The 26681-nt window shown below is 38.7% G+C and overlaps 1 protein-coding gene across 2 annotated transcripts; it reads left to right on the top strand.

The window, feature by feature from the left end:
- The first annotated feature begins 615 nt into the window (after positions 1-615).
- Positions 616-26357, top strand: LOC121672840 (exocyst complex component 3). 2 transcript variants are annotated; one of them, XM_042045746.1, is made up of 13 exons: positions 616-707; positions 3566-3750; positions 7582-7801; positions 9545-10226; positions 14673-14790; positions 17241-17366; positions 18897-18997; positions 19488-19598; positions 20317-20467; positions 21179-21301; positions 23595-23756; positions 24939-25066; positions 25509-26357. In XM_042045746.1, the coding sequence occupies exons 2-13, from the start codon at positions 3607-3609 to the stop codon at positions 25678-25680; spliced, it is 2238 nt and encodes a 745-aa protein (XP_041901680.1). In that variant the 5' UTR covers positions 616-707; positions 3566-3606; the 3' UTR covers positions 25681-26357. The 2 variants fall into 2 exon arrangements, with proteins under 2 accessions (XP_041901680.1, XP_041901681.1); XM_042045747.1 differs by lacking the exon at positions 616-707 and adding an exon at positions 960-1201.
- Positions 26358-26681: the final 324 nt, after the last annotated feature.

The following is a 26681-nucleotide window of genomic DNA, read 5'->3' as shown; positions in this document are numbered from 1 at the left end:
CGCCCTGGGTCTGGGCAAGGCGTGAGGAGACAGCCGAGACAGCGGGCTGAGTGAGGAGTGTCCCTTCTCCTCTGCCCGGAAAAACAGCTTCCACACGGATCTGAAGGCACCGCGTGATGTGCAGCTTATCCACCCTCACAGAATCACTTAGGTTGGAAAAGACCTCTGAGCTCATCGAGTCCAACCAGTATGACCCAACACCACCGTGTCAACCAGATCATGGCACTGAGCCACATCCAGTCATTTCCTGAACACCTCCAGGCACGGTGACTCCACCACATCCCTTTGGCAGCCCATTCCAACTCTTAACAACCCATCCCGTGAAGAAATAACTCCGCGTGCTTCCTTCTTTTTTTCCAGACGACACCCACTGCAGCAGGCGACCGCTCCAGCCCAAAGCTTTAACACCTCACGGGAGTCGTGAAGTTTATTTTTTTATTTTTATAACCGATTTCGGCGACTTTGAACCAGGCTCCAAGAGCACACACTGGGCCCCTTAACAACAAAACTATCAAAAGCCGAAAGCGGAGGCGGAAGCAAAGGGGGAGGGGGGGGCGGAGGCGGAGGCGGAGGCGGAGGCGGAGGCGGAGGCGGAGGCGGAGGCGGTGGCGGTGCTGCCGGCAGCGTGGTGCGCGTGCGCGGCCGGGCGTGCGCCGGCGCACCGGGGGCTGTCAGCGCCTTCCCGAGGAGGGCCGGCCGCGGCCCCGGTAAGTGGCGGCCGCGCATCCCGCCGCTCCCCGCCCTGTCCCTGCCGGCCGGTGAACGCCGCCGTGCCGGCCCCTGCCTGGCTGTCGCGGGCTGTAATGACCCTGGTCTGGCAGTGGGAAGCGGAGGGGGTAGGGGCGGGATGGGCCGGGGCGGTCCGGGGAGCCCCTCGGGATGGCGGGGCCGAAGGGGGTGCTGAGGGCTCGTCCTGTCCCGGGGCCGCGGCGGAGGGCGAAGGAGCTCGGCGTGCCAGCGGGCAGGTCTCCGGCCTTTGCCCGGCAAGGGACGGGCACCTGCGTCGGTGCGAATGATTCGAGCTGAGCCGCTTGTGCCAGGGAGGAGCCGGGCGGGTCTGGGCTGCCGGCCGGGACTGCCGCCGCTGCTTCCCCCGGGCTCTGGAGGGGTCGTTGCGTTCCTGTAGCCCAGGAGCTCCTCTGCAGAGGGGCAGGGGCCTCCCCCTGGGAGCCTGTCGTCCCCGCTGGCTCGACTCTGGAGTGTGAGTCCCGAGGATAAGGGTGCGATGGCAGCCGGAGCCTTCCTAAATCGACTCAGAACGTAGTTTTGTTCACTTCTGCCTGTATACTTCGCTGAAGGTGTATGTAGTTTTGACTCACAGCTTCAGTGTGAAGTTGACATGGTTTCCTAAAGTTTGCTGTTTCTTTTGGGTGGTTGTACAGGAGCCAGTCTGCCTCGGGGTGTTAGTTACAGTGCGCTGGCTTCTGATTCTGCTGACGAGGTCTGCTCGATGTGCCTGGGTAGTGGCTGTGTGGGCTAAAGGTGTTGTAACTCTGTGGAATGTATGCAGAGCTTTTAATAAGGGCAGTAATTCAGGATAAAGCTCTCTGCTGCAGAATACCATTTCTGTAGCAAATTCAAAAAAATGTTTGTTTGTTTGTTTAATTTTAGATAGAGCCCTGATAGCTTGGAAATGGATTGAGCCAAACAAAACTGGAGTTATAATTCCAAAACGCAAGTGATTGAAATAGATCTTGCATGTTTAGATGAAGAGTAAGAAATCAAGCATGGTTTGAGCTAAACAGGCCAGTAGTAAAGAAGTACAGGAGTTTACACTGTAGAAATAATTCTGGAACAAGTACATACTTGTGCATGTAATTTTTAGAGGTACTAGAGATACAGAACTTGAGACATAGACTTAGGCTCTTGCAGACTAGCTCATGGGCAAACCTTGCCTGGAGTGTTTTTTAGTCATGATAAATTCTAAAATTAGGAATTTTGCTAATGCTCTACAGAGTCTGGCTGGGATGTAGTTAACTTTCTTTATAACAGTCTGTACAGTCTGTGTTTTGGATTTGTGGCTAAAACAGTGCTGCTCGCACCGCAGTGTTTGGCTCTGGCTGAAGGAGGCTTGTACAGTGTACAGGCTTTCTCTTTTTCCTAATCTGCCCTCCACTCCTCTCAAGTAGGCTGGGGATGGGCAGAGATTGACAGGGCACAGCAGGGACATCTGACCCAAGCTGACCAAAGGGAAATTTCCTAGTGTATATCACACTTAGCAGTAAAATATGATGGTTTTGCTTCTGGGGTGGCCATTATTCACAGACTGGCGGGAGTATTAGTTTGCCTGTGAAGGGTGGTGAACGATTTTCTTTGCTTCAGTTGTTTTGTTATTAGTTTGCTGTGAAGGGTGGTGAACGATTTTCTTTGCTTCAGTTGTTTTTTGGGGTGGGGAATGTTTCCAGTTTCCTTCATTTATCAAACTTTTTCTCTTGTCTCACAAGTCTTCTTGCTTTTGCTCTTTCAGTGCTGTGCACTTGACACAGTTCTTCAGATCACTGTTCTGTTGAGATTAAGTGATGTGCTGGATTTATGAATGCAGACTGCTCTGAAAATAGATATCTAATTTCAAGGAATAATATGGGTATGAGAGAGTATAATCTCTAGCTGTGGCAGCAGAACCTAAAATGTTCTGTTTGGTTGCAAGACTAAAGACATAATATGTTGGAAATAATTTGGAAGCAATGAGGAGCTCCAGATAATGTTCCTCAGAGGTCTGTGGACACCATGGGATTGTATCTTTGGTAATGGGATCCTCCCTAATTTCTGTTAGTCGCTAGTGAAGTTTGAGAGAACCTTGATGGCCAGCAGATGTTACATTTTCCCATACTTGTTTGCCTGCGTGTCTTGGCTTCACTGGAAATTCTTCTGGAGACTGAGGCGAAATCACTTGATTGATTTTTCCCTACACTCCTGATGGACAGGGCTGATACTGTGAGAAGAGCTGAAGACAAGAGCTGGAAATCAAAAAATTATCCATCAGAAGTCTAAATGGAAGTGCTCTATAGTTAAGTGTCTGGGTTTGGAGCTTCCACAGCTATGTTTCTCCACAGTTTTGGTGGCAAATTTGACCTATTGCTGCAGGGGGACTGTGGTTCTCTCAGCTCCACCCAATTCTAGTTCAGGATGAGTTAGGACTTTTGCTTGGACTTTCTACAAGATTCCATTATGCTTGTCTCATTGCCCTTTTAATAGGCAAACCTCCTCTTAGATTAAATACAATCTGTTCTTTTAATGAAGATTTGCCTGTTTTGTGGTGGTGGGGTTTTTTGGTGGTGTTTTGTAGGGTTTTTTTTTATTCAGACTAAAGGTTTGAGCAAGGTATATGCAAAATCAGCAACCAAAAACATTTTAGGGGAACTAATGAGACTGAGCTAAGTGCTTTTAAATGCAATTCTTGTAGAATTCTAGTTGCTTCTCTTTATAATGTGGTTTAATGATGCTTCTGTCAAGTTTCACTGCTTTTGGTGCTGAAGTTAATTCTCCAGTTGTTGACTTTGAAATGTCACATAGCCATAAAATTTTTAAAAAGTGGGTTCTTAAAAAATATTTTATTTCTTTTCAGTACTGTTAAGTTATGAAGGCATTTTGAGGTCCTAATCAACAATGGAGGAAACGGATAGGGAAGCAGTTGCAACAGCTGTTCAGAGAGTGGCAGGAATGCTTCAGCGTCCTGATCAGCTGGATAAAGTGGAGCAGTATCGCAGAAGGGAAGCTCGTAAGAAGGCTTCAGTAGAAGCTCGACTCAAGGTACAAAGTTGAATAAAGCTGCATGTCTGTGGTGCAGCATGAATGTACTTTCTTTTTTTCCTTTCTTCTGTTTTTGTTTTTTTTTTCATTCTACATTTTCAGCCAGATGGATAGTTTTAAATCAGGGAGTTTAGTTTTTGCTTGGTGTCCAAACCAGAAAATTTGTGTCCTAAAATTAATGCAAATAAATGGTGTACATCTTACTAACATTTTATTAAGCATTTTAAGTCTTCTTAGGTCCTGTACCTTCTGCAGTTTGTCCATGGACAACTACCCTTGTGCTGTGTAGCCTGTCAGCCAGCAAACCTTTATCTTAGTGATTGAATACTGAACTTCTAACAAAAAATTGATGATTGCATCTGAAAAAGGATCAGTCAGTTACCCCTCTGACTTTTACATGGGTTAGGGAAGATAGCTAAAATACATCATGTTCTTGTCTCTTGTGGAAGTGACCCTGTGATTTTTCTCCTCCTTCACATGTGTATGTGTGAGTGGATGGACATTCACACACACAGACTTAGCCTGACATACGAGTGTGGTCATCCTGTGTTTATTGTCCGTATGTTACTGAGTTCTGGGTTTCCTTCCCTCACTGGTATTTGCCAACAGTCATTTTAGACCACTGTATTAAGTAGGTGGAGTACAGTCTTAGAAAGTGTTTTGGGTAACATTTTCTTAGCTCAAAATGGCTGGTATACACTGTATCTAATCTTGTATTCCACTTAGTTAATCTTATAGCTATTTAATGGCTAGTTCTTTGTGGGAGTCTGTATGCAGTAGAAGAAAACCAGTTTTCTTTCACAGTGAAAAAATTTGTTATTTATATAGAATGTGCTATTTACAGATAGCAAATTACATGTTGATTTTTGTAGCATAAAAACAGAATTTTTTCGGATGACTTGGACTTTTCAGATTTAAGTCAGGAAGCAGATAGAGTCTATTAATAATGGATCAGCTGTTTAGTTACTGTGATCTATTTATAATATATGAGAACAGTCATTTGCCTGGCTGCTTTATAGACAGTCATGACTAAACTTTGTAAGTCTTGTAAATGCCTAAATCCACTTTATCGCTATTTTCCCTATTGGTTGCCTTAAATTAGTTCAGTCATCTATAGGTGGTCAGAAACACCTGTTCCAAAAAGAAGTTCAGTACCCTTCAATCCACTCAGGATGCATTCCTGAAAAAGGTGCCAGTTAGTGATGCAATGGATAGCGGTGCCGTTTTTCCCATGAGATTTACTCTAATGGATGGCAGCACAGAGAGGATGTAGGAAGTATTCTTGCTGTGGATTTAAACTGTTTCTCTGTGTGCTGTGGAAGACGGGGAGACAGACATCAGGGTCATCAGCCAGAGGAGTTGCTGACTTCTCAGGCTGGATTACTGCTTCATCTGAGGGAATGAACACATGGGAAATCTTTCAGTGTGAACATGTTAGTGTGTATCTCTGACTGGATACACTTTCATCTTTGTCATCACTTTCTTCAGGTGAATTTAAATATCCTCTCTATATCCTCTCCTATATATTTAGTTATGTCCATTTCTTATATGCCTCATTGCTTTTCTTCGTGTGGAACATAAATTCTTAGAGGAAAAACTGTTTTGAAATGTGTCAAACTCCGCAGTTTCATGTATGAGACTGATGACATTCAGTGAAGCAGTATTTTTGGGGTTCAGTAGCAGAACTCTGAAATGATGTGTGGATGAGCACCAGGTAGCACTGTCGGCTGGTGCTTTTGTGTTCTGTAGTCCAGAATGCAGGAGAAGAGCTGCTTGGACTCTCTTCCAGAGCTTGTAAAATTATAATCATTTTTGTTTGTGCAGTTATCCAGTCAATGGAAGAACTTCTCTGTGAAGAAACACTGTATAAATATACATATCCTAGGAAAGTTTCTAGGTTGTGGGTGTTCCAGAATATAAACATCCATTAATCCTCTCCCTTTTGATTCTTAGCTGCTGTGCAGTCATGAATTTGAACCATAGGGAGACCAGGAAGCCAGGATTCTGGTTCCATGGCTTCATGTTGAAAGCTGTCACTTGACAAGACATAAAAGATAAGTTTTGAGCCCTTTTTCCAGGATGGCTTAGTTTTGTTTTCATTTCTTTAATACAGTGATGATCAGTCCAATCTAAGATGAATATGAATTCTAGGAAGCAGTCTACAGTGCTAGTCTGGGACGTGCTTTGTTCTCTGCCCGATCCCTGTCAGTCCCAGCTGACTATTAGAAGGCAAACTGAATATGGATGGATGTCTGCTTTTAGAATTTTCCTTGTCCATTTATGTCAGAGACTGAGATCACTGACTGTTTCAGTTCAACATTATCAAGTTTCTGCAAAAGATAAATAGGCAGAAATTTGAATATGTAATACTTGGAAGATCTGCCTCAGAAGAAATTATCAAAGCAGAAGTATTGAACGTTTAATGATCATGTGATTTTTAAAATACTTTATGGTCAGCTGCAGAAGATTGTGTTTGAGTATCGTATTGAATGTTTGAGTATCCTAATTATCTCAGTTCCTGTAGGGGAAAATTGTGTTAATGCAGCAGTTCTATAGATAGAAACTGTATAAAAATGCCTTACCACTGCTTAATTGTGCTGAGTCTGCCAGGAAGATACATTTTTATCAATAAAAACAGCAGGTCATAATTTGAAAGAACATAAATAATCTTAGTTTAAAAGTCACTGCATTTTTCTGAGACTTTCCCAGTACATTTAAAACACAGTACATGTTGTTTGCAGTTACCAGGATTTCCTCTTTGGCTTCTAGTATTCGACAAAAAGTTCCACAACTTTCCACGCTTTTGGCCCTTAAAAGTCTGGCAAAAAATGTGTTTTGAGCTTAGCAAAACCATTAGTGCCTCATTTTCTTTGCTGGTTACTTTGCCTCCCCAAGTTATGCAGCTGAGTTTTCATGAATGACTTGCTTGTCTTTTGAAACCTGTTATTTCTAGTTGCATTTTCCACTCCCCTGATTTCACCTTCACCACATACATATCTAAAAAATGTGCTGTGGATGTGATCTGATTTCTTTCACTCAGACATGCACTATAATGCATTTTCAGTTAGGTGTCTGGACACCTGTATGATAATCAGGCCTAACAGCCTTTTTGAAGAGTCATTATTTCAAGTGTCACCTGTCACAGGATATCCATATCAATAACCTGTCTTTATGCCAAAATAATCTGGTAGTTGGATTGTGGGTCTGGTCGTTGATGTTTCACAGTGTGAAAATTTTATTCAGTTTGGGGTTTTGTTGTTTGTTTTACTGAATTACATTACTTTTTTTTGCCTTCAGGAGTTTTGGGGTTTTTTTAAAGAACACTTGAGAATTCAATTTGGGCTTTTTTAGAGCATTTTCCGTTGTGATTAAAAATTTGTAATTGCTTTAGTAAAATGCTTTGAGAATATGTACATACCAAACATTCTGATGAAACATCTGGACTTTCTTTTGATATCCCCCTTTGAAATTAATTTATGAAGGAAACGCAAAGAAGTCTCATTCCTTTGATCCTGGTTTAATATAGACTTATAAAGTTTATGATCCATCTCCCTAAGCTCCTATGTTAGTTTGTAGGTGAATCAATTGTATCTAGGTCCTTTAAAACTAGATACAAATTCAGAACTTAAAAAAAATGGTATGTGGGCATAAACAACATTGTGCACATGCCAACTTACACATTTCTAGTAAATTACAATATTTCCTTTTCATTTTTGTCTGTTGAAAATGTTAGATACTGAAATGAAAATTAAATCTTGAGAAATGTTGAAAATACGAAACTTAATGATGAATAACCTGGGTTCTTTCTTTGTCTCTTTGTTTGTATTTAAGGCAGCAATTCAGTCACAGTTAGATGGAGTACGAACAGGTTTAAGCCAACTGCACAATGCACTGAATGATGTGAAGGACATTCAGCAGTCTTTGGTAGATGTCAATAAGGACTGGAGACAGAGCATCAACACTATAGAAAACCTCAAGGATGTTAAGGATGCTGTAGTGCAACACAGCCAACTGGCAGCTGCTGTAGAAAATCTCAAGAATATATTTTCAGGTAATCTAATGTTCTTTATATAATCCATTCCATACTGAAAACACTTTAAAATGGTGCTAACAGCTGTAAGGTTGTCAAGCAGTGCTGAGAACTTTAAACCTCACTGGGAATGAAGAATTAAGGAAGAATCACCTACACATCACACACAGGGAAGTAGCTGGTAGCCATTTGATATAGAGGAAAACTACATTGTGCTGTAGGAACTTCTAGGCTGGCCATGAAACACAACTCACAAAGAAGTTTCTTGCAAGTAATCAGTAGCAGGGATAACATGTTTAGTATAAAAAACTGAAATATGCAAGCAACAAATACAGAAAGAGTATTAATGAAGTTCTGGTGTGTTGCCACCTGAGCTGGACACCTACAGCAAGCCTGTTTGGTACAAATAGTATGAAATTAAATAAGGAGGCAGGAACATTTTGCACCACTGTACAACTGTGAGGGTTTGAAAAATGAAATAAGATGAATGTGATAGAATGGATACTGTAAAGATAAGGAGAACGTGATTACCTGTGTCATTTTGTGCAGCTGTTTTGGTGCACATTGCATTCCATCTTGAATCATGATGAGTTCCTTGACAGGACTTTTCTACTTATAAATAATTTAAAGTGTCTTACCCCGTAACAAGGATAAACCTATCATACTAATTTGATTTTACTTAAATAGTTACTTCTCCCCTCTTATCTCCTGATACTAATACACAAAGTGTACCTATAAAGGAAAATTGCTTCCCAGCCATACCAGGTTGATTAGTTCACTCTCTGTGTGTATCTAACCTTTACAGTATCAGATACAGTGTGCAATTTCAAGAAAAGATTAGTGTTTACAAGCAATGTCTAGCAATTAAAAACAAAGAACAGCAAGTTGTGCATGTTCCAATGTGGTGTTGTTTTGGGGGTGTTGTTTCGTTTCACACAGATGAATGCAACTGAGACAATAAACCATTTCAGTCTTTCTGAGAGGTTTTTACTATGAAGCATCTCCCCCTGGAGTTGTTAAACAGTATAGTTGTTTTGCTCAGAGATGATCAAATGTTTTATAAACAAAGTGGTTTTTATCATGATTGAAAAGACAGTTACACGCAATCATTAGAACTTTTTGTGGGCTGCCAGTTTTATCACTAGCTGCCTTTTTTGCAGTGACAGTTCTTCTGATGAGATTTTTCAGTTCTTCCCCCACAGGATCCTAATCTTCTTCTGTAGGATTCCTCAAATACTGAAAAAATAATAAAGAAAGAAAATCTTCTAAATATTTTAACTGCACAGGTAATTATCCCTATCCTTCCTTCGTGCCTTAGGCAGGCAAAAACTGTTCAAGAAGGAGGTAAAATTTGGCATTTTTTGGGTTTATGTAGCCTCAGGTTCAACAAAGTAGTGACTTTTAGTCAGGTAAGTTAAAAGCCTTTTATATAATGTATAAGAAGGCCAGTACTGCAATTTGTTTCATAGTAGGCTTTCCAGGAGTCTCTTATTTATTTTTTGGCACCAGGAGGGAGAGAGAAAATTGTGTTGCACTATGATCTTTGTTTAGCCACTGATCAAAGTGGAGCATTATAGTTAATAATGTATAAAGATACGTAACATTTACTAACAGGTTTTGAATACTTAAAAATAATTTCCATTAAATTATTTAAAAATAATTCCTACAGCCGTTCTCCAGCTGTTTTCCTAGTGCTTTTATTGTCTTGTATTTAGTGTTTGTATTTTGACAGTGGTGTTGTACTCTATGTGATTTTTCTTTCAGTTCCAGAGATAGTCAGGGAGACCCACGATCTGATTGAGCGAGGGGAACTTCTGCAGGCTCACCGGAAGCTGATGGATTTGGAGTGTTCTCGTGATAACCTGATGTATGAGCAGTATCGCATGGACAGCAAAAACACACATGACATGAACCTCATCCATACATACTTTGGGGATATGCAGAAACTGTCTGAGGAATTGGCAAAGCAGCTTTGGATGGTGGTTCAAAGATCCCTTGTTACAGTCCGTCGAGATCCAACTTTGCTTGTCTCTGTTGTGAGGATAATTGAGAGGGAGGAGAAAATTGACAGGCGCATGTTAGACAGGAAGAAGCAGACTGGGTTCATACCTCCTGGCAGACCAAAGAAGTGGAAAGAAAAAATGTTCAATATTTTGGAAAGAACTGTGAGCACACGGATTGAAGGCACTCAGGCAGACACCAGAGAATCTGACAAAATGTGGCTTGTGCGACATCTAGAAATCATCCGCAAATACGTCCTTGATGACCTGCTCGTGGCCAAGACCCTGCTGGATCAATGCTTTCCTCCCCATTATGACATTTTCAACAGGTTGTTAAACATGTACCATCAAGCTTTGGCCACCCGAATGCAAGAACTTGCTGCAGAGGATCTGGAAGCAAATGAGATTGTTAGCCTTCTAACTTGGGTTTTGAATACCTACACTAGGTAAGGCCCCCTTTTCTGTTAGCAATAAGTGAGAGGAAACATGCAAAACACAGTTTGTGTTAATGTTGGCATGTCTATTAACATACAAGAAGGTAAAAAAGGGATTATATCAAACTAGCAAGTTCTTTACTATTCATTACACATTTTGCATCCTGGAAATTACTCCTTAAAACTTGTTTGTATTTTCTAATATTTAATTTTGAGTTGCTTCAAGTTTTAATGCAGTTAAAGATCTGCATGAAGCTACAGTCACCTTGTATTGGTGTACCAGTGTGGTGAAGTATTGGGAAGAACAGGAGACTGAGAGCTCGTGTGTGAAACATAATGTTTGTTGTAGCCACGGCCCCAGAAGATCTGTATGATTATTAACTTTCTATTGTTCTCTTCTACAGGGGTGGGACTGTTTCAGCTGCCTCATTACTGCTAAATGGAAAGAATGTAGTAACTTCCTTTGGGTTTTCTCTCAAAACTATGTGATGATTTGGTTTTTTAGAAGAATTTCTGCTTACAGGTTGTTTTCTATGATATTTGAAAGCGTATTTCTTTTGAGTTGTGTGATTTGTTGGGATAACTTAAGCTTTAGGGGGGGGTTTGTTGCCTCCTTTTTTAATCCTCCAGATAGAAACAGCTCGAGTGGCAACTGTTGAGTTTTTGCTGGCGTGTAGTTACTAGAGCAACTGATTTGTTTGGGAAAACGTGCTGCTAGCCTTTCTGTGGCTCAGGACTGTAATCCTGTTCTGAATAGCTGGCACTGACCCAGGTTCTGTGCCGTGTGTACTTTTGATGTCTTCAGTTGTTCAATATCACTAATGCAACAAGTTAGACACTTTGTGGGTTTAGAGTATAATACCATAAAGCACAGAGGTGGGAGATAATACTGTTCTGGAGAATTCTAATAACCAGCTTTAAGGTTTGTGTTCAGCACTCTGTGCTTTACACTGCAAAGTTCTCCTGGTTTTTCTTCCCTGCAAGGAACAATCAGGAGCACCCACTTGTGCATACTTAGATACTTAGGGTATAAGAGAGGTGCAGGCACTAATAAGGAGCTGAGTTAATTGGCCTTTTCTTCTTTTGAAGGCCAGAGGAATAACTCTACAGTGAATGAAAATCACAGATACGTGAGTCCTTCTCATGCATGACCTTGGCAGAAATCCTGCTCCCGGGCTCTTTGTTTATGTCTTGGGGCTTATGTTCCAGTAAGGCGATTCTTGGTCTTAAAATTCTTTAATTCTTCTACCTTTCTTCCAGAAAGCAGAGGAGATTGGTACTGAGTTAGACAATTTAGAGCTAAAGCTCTCTCAGTTGGTGTGTTCCATCATTGGAAGGGCAAAGGGAGGGAGCAAAGTCAGTGTTACCTCTATTTGCAAAGCAAACAGATCTTGCTAAAGCAAGTCATGTGGCTTATAGCACCTGGTGGCTGAGTCTTGTGAAGAAGGGAAACAGTGAAAGGAGTAGACACAGTACAGGATCTTGATCTTTGAGAATGCACTTCTCCCTGCATCTCTGCATGACAAGTGGGATGGAAATTAGAGGAAGTACCTTGAAGGAAAAAATTAAGGCTTTGACTTTTTCTCTTCTCTAAAAAAAAAAAAAGGCCGGAGATGGCAGTACAGGAATTGTGTTCTTGTATATTACAATAAAAGGTTATAAATAGGATGATAATTACTGGAACAGGTTGCCCAAAGAAGCTGTGGATGCCCCATCCCTGGAAGTGTTCAAGGCCAGGTTGGATGGGGTCCTGAGCAACCTGCTCTAGGGGGTGGCATCCCTGCCCATGGCAGGCAGGTTGGAACTAGATGGTCTTTAAGGTCCAAGCCAAGCCATTCTATGAGAATGAGCCATTGTGTATGTTGGTAGTGCACAGTGGGAGAAGAAATCAGCTCAGGTTTCTGAGCGGGAAGGTAAAGTTCTCAACAGGGATATTTGCAGAGCTTATCAAATCTCAGTTGCTGGACATCTCTTAACAATACAATAAAGAGTTCTCCATAGGGATATGTTTATAATGAACTAGGAAGGAGGATGGACTACATGGCATTATGGTAACTGTGCATAATAGAGGGAAAATATAAATTTTTATTGTATTTGCATATTACAGCTGCACTTCAAAAGCAGCTGAGAGAATACTGACTGAGAAGAAGCACTGAGGGTTTTTTCCATGTGATGAATTGATAAAGTCATGCATAACTTCTGTTTACAGTATTTGCAACATAGGAGTTAAAAAAGAATCATGGGGGTTTCTTAATCAGAGCATGTCTGCATGGAAGCTGTTTTCAGAAGTGTGCTCAACTCACAGCTCAGAAATAAAGTGATGCTACATGTGGAATAATAGCCTTTAATATTTGAGTGGCAGTTTTACTGTGTCAGGTGGATTTCTTTCGTGTTGAAGTCAATGAGAGTTTCGGAAACATACTGTTATTATTAAAATCTCTGTTGGGTTGGGACCAGGCCCCTTATCTGTGTTTGAGGAAAATTATAAGTCTTGTAAGATCCTGATGCTCAGATTTATAGCATCATTTTATGAGATACTGATCAAGTGTTGACAAAACTGCTAAGAGTTCACCAGGATTGCTAAAGACAGTGTCAACAGTGTTCACTTTGAGGAACAGAAGGAATACTACTACACATATAGCTGGATGCTGTCTCCGGAGCCAGTACCTCTTTTCACAAGATACAGCAGGACTGGGGGCAGAATAGAAGCTTTCTAAAATGCTACTTTCCAAATAATACAATTATGTTTGAATTTTCAACTTGATTATAAACTTTTTGTTGAAGGTAAATAACTTCCCAACAGTCAGAAACCTTGTGACCCTTGGAAGAGGGTTGTCTGTTGCTTCTTTTCCCCCAGGCACTTGGGTTGTGACAATCAGGAAAGCGAAATTGTGTATAGGAAGAATTTTTTATCTTGGGGACCAGAGGTAGAAGCTTGTGGTCTTTGTTTTGGGGTTTCAGGGGATGTGCTTTGATAAAAGGTTAATGTTTCTGTGGCCTTGTGAACAGGGATAATGAGGCTAGAAATATTTTCTAACATGGCACAGTGCCATAAACAGCTTCTCTCATTTCCCCTAAATCAACCTAGAGCAGGTCCTGTTATTACGTGTATTCTTTCTGTAAACAGCAACAGAATGGAATTCAGTTTTCTGACTAGATTGAGCCGCTTAAAATAGTTTCAGTCTCTTTTCTTACAGGCTCAGGAAGATGTTACAAGTGTAGGATGTTCAGTCACAGTAGCTTTTATGGTTTCAAATACAAGAACTTATATTCTAAGTTGGTAGCTGTAGTGGTTTTTTTCAGTGGGTTTTTTTTTTTCCAGGATGTGGAAGCACCACTGTGCTGACTCACTGCATCTACCCAAAGAACAGCTTCAATTTGCAGAACTATACAGACTGGACACTTGCTTAAGAATTTATTTTTAAGTTGCTATTTGTTTTTATAGTAGCCTCTGTGAATACAGAATTTGTGGTTTCCTTCTGAAAAGCACACTATAAATGGAATGTGAAACAATTTATGTTATTATGATTGAATATATTTCCATCAGCTGTTAATAAAGCACTCTCTGAAGAGTGTGGGTTTGACTTATTGATTTTTTGAGCATGAAATATTAAGAGTTCTTGCTACATTGTTCTTTGGCATAGCTTTGGGGTTTGTTGATTACACAAACCACTCGTATAATCTTATATAGATGCAAAATACTACCGTAAAGTATTAATTTTATATAATTCTTACCAAAATATTTTTGAGGGTTGCTCTAGTTTCTTTCAAATCCTATAAAATCAAGAACTTTCCTTTGCAAGCAAGTGCTCTTATGCAGTACCCATGAAGTGCACCTTTGATTTGTCTTCAAAGATACCTCTTCCTCTTAGATTAGCTATATTCTCTACCAAGACAGGAAGCTTTTCTTTTAATATATTCTAATTTTTACATGGATTTGATACAAGTACCAAAACAGAAGCTCTTTTGAGGATCTGAGGACAGTAATTTGTACTTGTCACTGATCTTTACTGTTCTAAAATTCAAAATGTATAAATCGTCTATCATCACCTCTGAAATTTAAAAGATGTATAAAAATGTCCCCTACAAAGAGCCCACAGGCTGAACCAGTTGGTTTATTCAGTTTCAAGTAATCACTAATTCTTGTACATAAAAGTAAGAAATGCATGGAAAGGTTGTATATTTAAATGTCTCTAATGTTTTTTATTATATGCTGGGCTGTAGCTTTTACATTCTTTCTTTCATACAGTTTTATTTACATTTCTTGTAATGCATTTATTGTTGCAGTTGCTATTAAGAACTTTTTGATATGTGTAGGTATTGGAAATTTGCTCTTTACAGTGAACATACAGAAGAATTTGCATAGTTTTTTAGTTTTTAACTTTTTATTTCATTTTTCTTTACTAATCTGCAATGTTTTATTCTTTTCTTCTTTTTCTTTTTTTTTTTTAAATTCAGTGCAGAGATGATGGGAAATTCAGAACTGTCTCCCGAAGTGGATGTAAATTCTCTGGATGCTCTGATTTCACAAAATGTGGTAGACCAGCTTCTCAGCAAGTATATGTCAACACTCACTGTAAGTAATAACAGTGCAAAGGCACATGCAGATATGAGTTTATAGCTGCATTAGTACCTCAGTGCTGCTCCTCCATCAGAGAAAACTGTGACAAATGTGAATCCAGCACTATTACTTTTATAAAAATTTTCATATCGTATGTGTAGGTTTCTTCATAAAGTCATAATCAGATGATTTTATATATGTAAATCATGGCATTTCAAGGAGTACTTATGCTTTACAGATTACTAATAATAATTTATTGGAAAGGAAGGGATTCCAGTCTTCATATGCCTAAATCCATAGTGCTACTAGGTTAGCACTTAAAAAGACACTGTAGGCAGCTTGGTCCCTATAGTAACTATATCAACATTTGATAGAGATGTGATCTTTTCAAGGTAATCAGGATGTTCACATTTGCCAGTTTGAGTCTTTTAACAGCCTTTTTCCTTTCATGCCTGTTAACTGCATGAGCATAATTTCCTTTTGTGGATGCCATTTCAAGTGTATCTTAACTATAAATGCACTGCTTCTTTGTTATCTTAAGAGTCACTAGAAGGTGGTCAACTACATGGCAAAGCAAGCACTATGTGATTGTCAGATCCAATAATTGCCTCCAAGAGTGGATATTTCAATAGTTGTAACTTTGGACTTGCTGTTCTTAAATTGTTCAATGAACTCCTACTCCTCCTAACTTTAGGAGCTTTGCCACGCAGAGGAGGGAAATTTTTATGCTTCTTTGGATTTGTTAGCTACTAAAACATGTCCAGCAACAGCAACTACTTGGACTTTACACTCATCACACTGATATGAATCAATCTTGTAATGGGTTAAGGAAGTTGCCAGTAGAGGCTCTGCTTCCCATTAGCTTTAGTAGGACTTTTATGCAAGTTTATTTTTCTGCACTTACCTTTAGGACGAAAAATACATTGGTTTGCTTTCTGAAGCTACTTTTTCCTTGACTCAGGAAATGCCTTTGAATTCATTTTTCCTCACTTAGCATGAAAAAAATACACCTATATTGGTTTTCCAGAATTGTTTTTTTCCTTACCTACTGAAAAGTATTATGTATAGACTATTGCTTTTTTTTATTTATAGAATATAAATAAAATAAAGTTGCTGCTGTATTAAACAGAGTGGCTTTCTTTTTGCTGGTTTTGATTTTTGGCTGTATCTTTCTTTTAAGGCAGAAAATACTGAAACTGCCTATTTGTTTCACTTCTACTTTATTTTTTTTGATGCTGTTTAAATGTGTTTTTAAACACAGTGTAACTAGTTCTGTATGGATAAATACAAGTAATTGTGACTATCAACTTAAATACTGATGTTCACATCAACAAAAATGTTATGAGAAAGAAAATGCTAGTAGATTTTAACAGATTTTTAGCATATTATTTTTCCAATCACCTCAGCTTGAAAAAAAGTCCTGGCACATGCTGATCTTAAGGTGAAAAAAGTCCCCTGGGCTGCTGGCTTAAAAGATTAATTCTTCTTTGCAAATCATATCTCATCAGAGCAGTTCCATGCTTATGAGGATGAAAGGTAGTGCATCATTCCACACAATTGAAGAGGGTACTATATGGACTTTCATGGCCTTTCTGTTTGTGCTTACTGGTAATGTGTAATTTTGCATGGCAGGGCACTTTTTGCATGGCAGTAATACATCTGTTACATGTTGGAAAGAGGTGCAAACATTTCTATTACTACGGATTTTAAGCAAATGTGAACAAAGCAGAAAAGAGGCAGAAATCATCAACCCAAGCAAGACAGGAATCAAAGAATCCAGTTATATATTTAGCAAGCATCCTGGTCTTTACTCTTGTGAATAGGTCTGTGCTATGTGTCATGCAGAAAACTGGCTTAATCTCCTTCTAAACCCAGTTGTTCTTAATGTCTCTTTGCTGTATAATGTACTGGGCAGATGGGAGGAGAGCCAGCCATTGTATCCGTGGCTGTGTTCTGCAGTACTTGTGTTCCAAGAAACACAACCCATTTAATGTAATCCTGGGGTTTTGTCCCCAGCAGTAATGAGCACCAGTTTTCTAAAATGGAGGTGTAAAAGCAAGTACAGGCAGATATGTGCTATTTTCCTACATTAAATATTACCCTAATGTTTTCAGTTGGGGAAAAATTCAGTTTGAAACCTAAAGCCTGAGCCTTAAATTCTTCCAGAGTTAGTAAACACATTTATTCTGACGAACTGACTTGCCCTCTGTGTTAGGAGCACTCCCCTTCCAAAGTGTGCCTAAGCTTCAAACTACACCATTTGTGTACCAGTACTAACCTTTGCCAATGCAAATTTTAATTTGTCTGTTACCTCTATCCTGTCGGAATGACAAGAGTGGTCAGCATTATCTGTTACTATGCCACTCTTCATTATGGAAATGACTGCTATTCTAAATATTGTAGTAGGAGTTTTTGTTGCATCGAATTAAATCTTTTCTTTCTCTTTGTTGCTTTATTTAATGAAGTCTAACATCATTGGCTGGCTACGAAAAGCACTGGAGACAGATAAAAAAGACTGGATAAAAGAAACTGAACCAGAAGCAGATCAAGATGGATACTACCAGACTACACTCCCAGCTATTGTTTTTCAGGTATAAGACAACTTGGTTATTCCAGAAAATCTATAGAAGCACATGGATTTGGGGGAATGGAGAGGGAAGCCAAACTTTCTGGAGTGCTATTGTTTCTATGTCTTTTGAAGTAGAGTGGGTTTTTTTCCTGTAGAGCTGTTAGTTGGAGAGGTTGTTTCTTTGAAGCTTTTTATTTACCTTCTTTAATGCTTAAAGACTTAGTTCTTTTTTATGTGTAGATTAGAAACACACTTTTCTCACCCTGTTTAGTTGGTATTTGTATTTAGTGAGCTGCTTTTACTTAGGTCTCTTGATGTAAAGCTATGTTATAAGCCCACCAGATGAGATGGTTGTGACTTAGTAGAAGAGTTTTTGTTAATACAGTTCTGAATTAGTTAGGCATGTTTGTTAATGTGGTGCTGAGGTAGTTAGGCATGTATTTGTTACTGTAAGTTACTCATTATACAAACACCTTAATACTAGAATAAAAAGTTCTGTTGAAGGTTGAAACTGTTGCTGTTTTAAACAATACTTCAGTTAACATGAATGCCTGTCCAAATTAAAACCAGAAAAGATAAGGCTGTTTCTAAAATCCTAAAAAAAAAAAAAGGCCACAAAAATACCCAAACCTGCACCACCCTGTTGTTGGTAGTGGAGAGTTTTGAAAGTGATCTTTATCAACCAGAAAAATGTCAGCTTATTATGCTCATTTTCTAATTTTTCTTTACAAATATTGTGTTAGGTACCTTCAATGAAAGATAGATTATCTCTTCTTCCTGCATTTGTTTCCCATTTTATTTTTTTTTTCAGCTTATACCAGGATTTTGTTACATTCTTTCACATTTGTGTTAGTGCCAAGGTTTACTTCATCGAATCGTTTTCAGAAAGTGTGTGATATCAAAGAAACTGGTGGCTGATTATTGGCTCTAGTGTCATGCTGAGAAGGACTGCAGTATTGAGATCCATGTAACAGTGAAATTTTCAAAATGATCTTAGCATAAAAACAGCTCATGTTTCCACCTGGCTTTGTATCCTTCCTTCCTAGTTTCCCTCCTCTCAAACACAGCTGCCTGTAAGTCACCTAGATCTTGTACCTGCTTATGTTTCTAAAGTTTAGAGGCTCCTTTACTTCACTATTGTGAGCTCTCTACTTTCATATATGGGAGAAGCAAAGGGATTTGAGTTGTAGGGTTATTCATTACTAACTGCAGGAGCTGACCCTAGGACTTTGATACGCTGTAAAGCCAAAGCACTACTAAATTAAAGAGATAAGTACTGTTTTGCTGAGAAAAAATGCACCTATTTTCAGTATCAGACCACTGCAGTATGCTTTAATGGTTGTCAGTAATATATTAATTACACTTAGGAAAATAGTGGCTTTTGGTTAGTCAGTGGGCTTGTCTGAAAAAAAAACCAAAAACAACAAAGGCAACAAAAGGCATGTGTAGTGCTGGTGCTAGTGAGAGTCTCCAAGACTCCAAGATGAAAGTCCTTCCTTTGTTTTACCACTGATAAAGGCCTCTCTTTCTAATTAAGCTATTTTTGTCTTAGATGTTTGAGCAGAATCTTCAGGTGGCTGCTCAGATAAATGAAGATTTGAAAACAAAGGTACTCGTTCTATGTCTTCAGCAAATGAATTCCTTTTTAACCAGGTAACAATGTTTAAAATACAAATGCTTTATCCTACCTCAGTCTCTCTTTGTTTCTACAATTCCAATACTTCTTTTCTGTTGGGATGTTTCCTTATTGCTTTGTCTTTCTCCTGTCACATTCATGCCAACCAAGCTTTTCTTCCCTTTCCTTTTCTTCCTTTCTTCTCTTCCCCAATTTCTCTGCAGAAGTTCCTCTGTGCTGCTGAGTGGCACTTTCAGTTCCTGTCTGCAAACGGCTCTGTAATTTTTTGAGTCAGTTCCACTTTCTTTTATATCTCAAATTTATACCTCTTTCTCGTAAGGAAGAGAGAAAACACCTTCTTGGCTGGATTCTGTCCTGAACAGAAAGACAATACCACATGAGCAACACACTTGTTATAAACTACTTCTAATTACCTGACAGACCCTTATGGAGCATTTGGTCTGATGGGTGTATTTGAGTTATTACAGATTTGTGTCTGTTTAATGCCATTCCTTGTATGTGTTACAGGTACAAAGATGAAGCACAATTGTATAAAGAAGATCATCTTAAAAATCGTCAGTATCCTCAATGCTATGTTCAGTACATGATTGCAGTCATCAACAACTGTCAAACCTTTAAGTAAGTCTGCATATTCTTGCAGTATTGTGAGAAAAATAGCTATTGATATTTCAGTTGTCATACTGCCTCTTCACAGAACCTTTTCTTCTGTATGCAAAGAGGGTTTCAGTTAAGGTAGTTTAGCTGACTAAACAAAGGCAGTAAGTTTAAAGATACTGCTGTTTTAAGAGTCAGGTTTTGTGATTGCTTTTGCCTTTGGCAAGCCAAGCCATTGCCCCTCACCCGTGAAAAACCACTTGTTATTCCAAGAATTTCATTGCCAAAGAAAAATTTATCTTCAGCTTCCAGAATTTAAAAAAGTCATTTCAGTTAGTTAGTCTGGGTCCTGCCATCTTCTCTCACATATCACCTTCAAGCAGTGTGATCAAGGTGAACTGAACTGGAGAAATGTAAAGACAGACCTTCTGTCAAGAGTATCAGAACGTGGCTCATGTTTCAGTGATGAGCAATCCATCTTCCTACTCATCTGGATCTGCTGCCATTAGCAGGTCTACAGATCATCAGCAGTTTGCTACCAACACACAATTAGTCTACACTGACCACTCCAAAATCATGCTGGAGAGTAAATTAAGGCTTCCAAAGCAAGCAGCAGGCATTGTTTCCCCTTGCAAAAGTAACTGTCTGCTGTGTCTTCTTCTGTGCCTGTACTCCAAAAATTCAATAGGAGTGCATCTGTGCATCAGTGGGTCATGAGAAACCTTTTTTTTTTTTGTCACAGAGAATCTATCATCAGTCTGAAAAGAAAATACCTGAAAAGTGACATGGAAGACACGTTGTCAATCAGTCATGCAAACATGGATGCAACTTTAGATATCATTGCTAAAGAAGGATGCTCTAGCCTGCTAGATGAAGTCTTCATGGATTTAGAGGTTAGAACTTTTTTCCTCAGAAAACACCAAGTTTTATTTAGAAAGAAAAAATAATTCAGAATGAAGTAGTTGTGGAGCCTTTTGATTGCTAAACATATAAAATATGTGGTGTATATATATGGGCTAGCAAAATGTCAGTAAACATTAGTATTGTTCTTCACTGGATGTGGGAGACTGGAAGGTTGCTTAATTGGGTTTCATGGGATGACATCAGGCAGGTGCTCTGTATATAATTAGTATTTTCTAGTAGATACACTTAGTCTTAGGTTGTTGAATTTTAAGGATTATTTGGGAAACTACTGCTGATATTAAGTTGCCATTGCAGGTACAGTTCATGTGTAATTAACAAATTTAATTGATTCTAACAGTGGGCCCTTTCTGTCTGGTAGATTTCCATGTTTAGGAATTCTAGCTTCTTGTATAGAATCCCTCAGGGATGGAATTATTACTATAAAGAAATTGGGAGTATGGGGAGGGAAATTAGAGAAACAGCAGGAAATGGTCAAGAGAGATGCTCTGGAACTTGCTAGATTTGTAATAAAATGTTGAACTAACGTAAACACCTTGAATGACTCACATGAGGAAGGATGTTGGAGCAACATAGTTTAGAAATTGACAACGCTTAAAATTGTCTCCCACTTTTTAGTAACTGCCCTGATCTGATTAGACTGTCAAAAACCTGATCTGATCTCTTGTTTGTTACCTTCTCAGCCACACCTGAACGAGCTGATGACGAAGAAGTGGTTGATGGGGTCTAATGCAGTGGGGACTATCTGTGTCACTGTGGAGGATTATTTCAATGACTTTGCAAAAATTAAAAAGCCTTACAAAAAGGTAGGTGCAAAATATTCAGTGACACTTTGCTAATGTACTCTGAACATCAAGTTGATTTGGAATTTCTGAACACCACATGAAAATCAGAATTGGAATGCAAAAATTGAAATTGTTTCATCATTGGAACTGAAAAAATGTTCATCGTCATACTGCAGAAGCTACTGGTTTTCTGTTCATATAATATTGTCAAAGGCAGAGTTAAGTTGCAGGACTTAGGCCAGGAAACTTCTTGGCATGTTACTAGTTATTCTTATGAGTTTGTAAGTTTCTATCTCTCCTCAGAAATTTGTAGTCAGATAAAATTAGCTCTTCTGAAACTAGTTTTGGTGGCCTGAATTACTTTTCTTTATAAATGCACATCATGTAATTCTTAGTTTTAATACATACAATAAAGCATAGCGAACTCAGTGCCATAAGGGCTAAGAAGTGCATAATAGCTATGTTTAAAGTGCTCTTAGAACAGCAAATGTGCTAGGTTAGGTGCTTTTTTTCCCCTGTGGTCTGCCAAAGGATATCTGGATTTCTTTACTGATAAAATCAAGTACAATAATGTGGAAGATTAAAGGCAGGTTCATGTAATAAGACAGTGTTAAATTATTGTCTAACACTTAGGAACCTAATAGAAGCTAGCAAGATCAGTATTTAGGTGAGGTCTTTGAAAAAGCTCTTACTAAGCAGAAGGGCTTAAAAGATATTTTGTCTCCAAACCATACACTTATTCTTTCTTACCTTAATTCTCAAAGTTATAAAGAGAACTGCTCAGAGTTTCTCTGATGACCTTTTAACCTTCAGTATTTGCGGATCTTAGAGGCCTTATGTAAGTGTATGTATTTTCAGACCAGAAAAAGTGCACAAAATAAGTTAGGTCAGTCCCAGAATTAGTCTATATCCACGGAACAGCTTTCTTTTCCAGATTTAGTTTGTTACTGTGAGGTATGAATGCTTGGCATGAGTTTTGAAGTGCTAATATCAATCTCTGTAATCACATATGTTTCATCATGTAGCATTTATTGCCACCCTGTGGGGAAAAAAATTACAAGCAGATTCTTTGGCATTCATCATATCTTCTTTTCCACTGCCTCCCAACACAAAAAAACCTCCCATAAAAGATGCCATATGTTCTAGCACAGGCTGGACCATGCTTTTGTTTCCCTGATTTGTGATGGGATTTTTTTTCTGATTTGAAAATATTCTTGGGTAACCCTGTTTTGAAAGGACAGTTTTTAAAAGCCACACAAACGAAGCACCTCCAAGAAGACTGTAGCTTAATGGAAAGGACACCGTTCTGGAATAGAGGAAATCTGGATCTAAGTCATTCTGCTTTGCTGTTTTCCTCATGTGTAAATTGAATGCTCTACCATAGCACTGTTGGCTCTTGTGGAGTGTTCTCAGTTGTAGTAGAGCTGTTCTCAGTCCCTTTCCAGTGGGATGGGCCATACATGTCAGTCCTCCACAGTCTGTTCTGTGCAGTTCATTTTCCTTTGTGTAATTGGCATCAATTCCACCAGTGCAAGAGAAGCCATTCCTGAGCAGCCACTTAACTGGTATTTCTGCAGAGTCTTGAGAGCAGAACTTGAAATAGTATTTTCTGTGTTCTGGAGGAGGGTTGTGACTTCCAGTACTTTGCAATCTGTTGTTTTCTCCTTTTTTTTTTTCCCACTACCCCTTTTCTCTCTTTCCTGAAACCTTTTTTTTCCAAGTTTTGACCAGAGAACATGTTAATTAAAACTAAAATTTGATACATACTATTAATAAAAGATAATAAAAAGGTTTTAACTACCTATTATGCAAGATTTTTGTTAATTGTAACTAACTTTGTCACTGTGCTTAAGGGGAAGAAAAAACGTCTGAGGACTTGTGGGATTTAAGGACTATCCTTGCATTACTGTTGAAAAATAAGCATGTAAAGGTTTCAGGGTTTTACTTTTGTTCTTTATTTCCAAACCTCAGCATTACCCAGGTACCAGTAGATATTTCCTATAAACAGACAAGTGCAGAACAGCAGATCACACAGGGAAGATCTGAGAAAGTGATCATTCTTTGGTGCTCCTCAAAAAATTCAGACATGGCATTAAAGATACCTTGGGTTTGTTGTTTCTTGTAATTGGCACATTGTTAGGTAAAGAGAGATTTTCATTTCTGTTAGCACTGTGGAAATCTAAAACCACTCTATCTGTATTATTAGCAAAAACTGTATATGATTAAGTGCAATTACACAGTTCAAAGCCTAAAAATAATGGCTACATTTGCAGGTATCACTGGCATAATCCACCACCTTTACCATTTCTTTCAGACAATGACTCTTGAGGCCCATCGGCGAGTAGTTGTGGAATACATCAGAGCAATCATGTTAAAACGTATATCTTTCAAGAATGCAGAAGAGAGAAAAGAGGGTGCAGAAAGAATGATCAAAGAAGCAGAACAGTTCAGATTTTTGTTTAAGAAGCTTGCAGCTGTAAGTATTTGCTTTGGGTAGTCCTGTTAACCTGGTAATTTACAATAACCCCACATATTTACTGCTTGGGGGAAATGGTTAGAGTTAGATCTCCATGTCTCCAGAATTTTGAGTGACTTGGGAATATCAAAGATGCCAACTGAGGGCACAGATGGAGTTTCTGAACACACAGGCTGGCTGCTGAAATTCTGGAGCACCAGTTTCTACTGCTTTGTGTTTATACAGCTCTCTGCAGCTGAGTATTTGAGTGGCCTCAGAGAGATAGGTACCCTGAATTCATAGTAGTAAGTGAAAGGAAAAAGCAGTTGTAAAAAAAAAACCAACACTTTAAAAATCTGTCTTTGCTTTTCCTGGCCAGAAGAAAGGCTGATGTGGCATCAAACAGATGCCATTACTTATTACCTAAGGAGCATGCAGTGTGTTCATTTGGATCAATAAGATGAGTGTGTTGACCCCATTTAAAGTCCAGTAGAAATAGAAAAGACAGGCTAAAAAAGGTACTTGAAAATCAATGTGCAAGACAGGCCTAAAAGTTTTAACTGCATAAGAAACAGGGATTTTCAAGAAAGGTCCTAGGGCCAACAGATGACAAAATGCAAAAAGAATGCTCAGAAAGATAAAGCCTGAAAAACTGGGGGAATTAATGGAAGCAGTGGTGGAATAAATGAAACAAACCATACCTGATTGGCAGAACCAGATAACCTTGAATTAAAAGTACTAAAATAGTCCAGTTTAAAAAGATACAGGTAATCAATCAGTTGCTGAAAGCTGCTTTGGTGGCCAGATGACTTGAAGGAATCTAATGGAGGGCCAGTTATGAAATAATGTTTCAGAAGAGATCTGGCTTTCATTTTAGTTATTCCTAACATTTATGCTCATAGATTACCTAAAGTTGAAGACTAGAATGTATCACCATGTGGATAAATACAAGATACTGTTTGTGGGGCACTACTTTCTTCACTGATATTCTCAGAGTAGGTCTCTGAATGAAGAACAGGGAGAGAAAAGGATTATGGTGACAATTCACAAATGTTTGGGGTTTTTTAATGTCTGAAAATTCAGCTTTTTGGGAAATTCAAGAGCATTGTTAGACAAAGTATTAATTAAAGGATTGTTTGTAGATTTGAGAGGTTATTGCTATTGGTTTGGGGCATTTTTAATATTTTTTGTTTACTTTTGCAGGGCTCTGGAGAGGACACTGAAGGACTCTGTGACATCATTGAAGCCATTGCAGAGGTTATCAAGCTGACTGATCCTTCACTGCTCTATCTGGAAGTTTCAACTTTAGTCAGTAAATACCCCGATATCAGGTAATTCTCTTTGCCCTCAAATTTTAAAGATAGATAACATCATAATTTCCTTGTGGTCTTGGGCAAATTCTAAAATTTTAAAACAATGTGAAAATGTGTCCACATTTTTCATATTTTAGAATGTAACCAACCACTTTCTTGTGGAAAATAAGGCTAATGTACAATATATGTGTATGTAGGCTAGGAGTTAGAACTGCTTGAGTACTGCGGAGGAATACTTAAAATACTTCATTTCTGTGTTTTGGGAGGATAAAATAGGTTTTAGAGTCCTCCAAGCAGCCAAAACAGTGCTTTATATTGAGCAAGGAAAACCAGTTCTGAGTAGAGATCTGATTAAGAATAAAAAGTACCCGCTGAAACTGAGTGAAAGGATTGCCAATTGCACAAAATCTTAACTTGTGCAAAGCTTCCTAATGGCAGTTTTACCCTTTTCCTTTGACAGGGATGACCACATTGCAGCTTTGCTGACAGTGAGAGGCGATGCCAGCAGAGATATGAAGCAGACTATCATTGAGACTTTGGATCAAGGTCCAAGCCAACCAAATCCAAACTATGTGCCAATTTTTAAAGAAATTACAGTTCCTACCCTCACTGTGCCAAAACTTCTTAAGTAATTGACAACTCTGTTTGTGTGTCATTACTGCTCTGGGATCAACAGGTTTGAAATATTTGTGGGCAAATTTGGCAATGCTATTTCGAGTGAAGTTCAATATACATTGATGCTTGCTAGGCATGTTTGTTTTGAAAGACTTGGACGTGAGGAAATGCAAGCTTTCTGAAAGAAGAAGGATTAAAGGTCATGTTTGAAGAACAAAGCTTTTAATGGCATGGGGGGTTTTTTTACTGACCCATTTGTTACATCTGGTTTTGGTGTCAGCAAATACATTTTTCTTGTGGAATATGTTTGCACAGTGCACTGCAATGCTATATAAAGATATTTATACCAAAACCTGCAGAGCTGTATTAGTATATCCAGCACTAACATACATCACTTACAATACCTAAGCAGACTCCTTTAGAACTGTCTTTATATGGCACTGCATTGAGTGTTAATGTCAATCCACTTTCACATTATATTTTGTGTATGTACTTACTTTGGTGTAAAATAGTTTATTGCAGAAAACTTAATTATGAAATCTGTTTCCTGACTTAAAGGAATGAATGAAATTGCTACAGTGCAATTTGATTATAGGTTGAATAAATAAATAAAGACATAAGGTACAATTTTTTTTCACTGATTCACTATAAACAGCACATAAAGCACACCAGTTCAATAAAATGTTAAACCATTGCTATGCTCAGCTACTATTATTTGCATCCTTGTAGATTTACAGAGCATGTAAATCTTTTTTTGTTGTTGTTTTAAGTGTGAGTAAAAATTGGATTTAATAGTTTTCTGAAAACACAGATACTGGGTTTTATTTCCACAGTATTTTCAGATTAATCTAATTATAAAATAGTACTAGACAATTGTGGATTCAAAATTCTTTGATGAAGGACACATTTAAGGCATTATCTTTCAGTACCTGCCCAGAGTTGTCAGAGGTAAGCACAAGGAAGACACGAGCCTCCATTGCTTTCATTAACCTGCTGGAGTTTGTGTACGTAACTCCTG

Source organism: Corvus kubaryi, unplaced genomic scaffold (assembly GCF_017639235.1).
Source record: "Corvus kubaryi isolate FWS band 111438036 unplaced genomic scaffold, C.kubaryi_AGA036_p1.0 64999, whole genome shotgun sequence".
NCBI lineage: Eukaryota > Metazoa > Chordata > Aves > Passeriformes > Corvidae > Corvus > Corvus kubaryi.
This window is presented reverse-complemented; position numbering and strand designations above follow the sequence as displayed.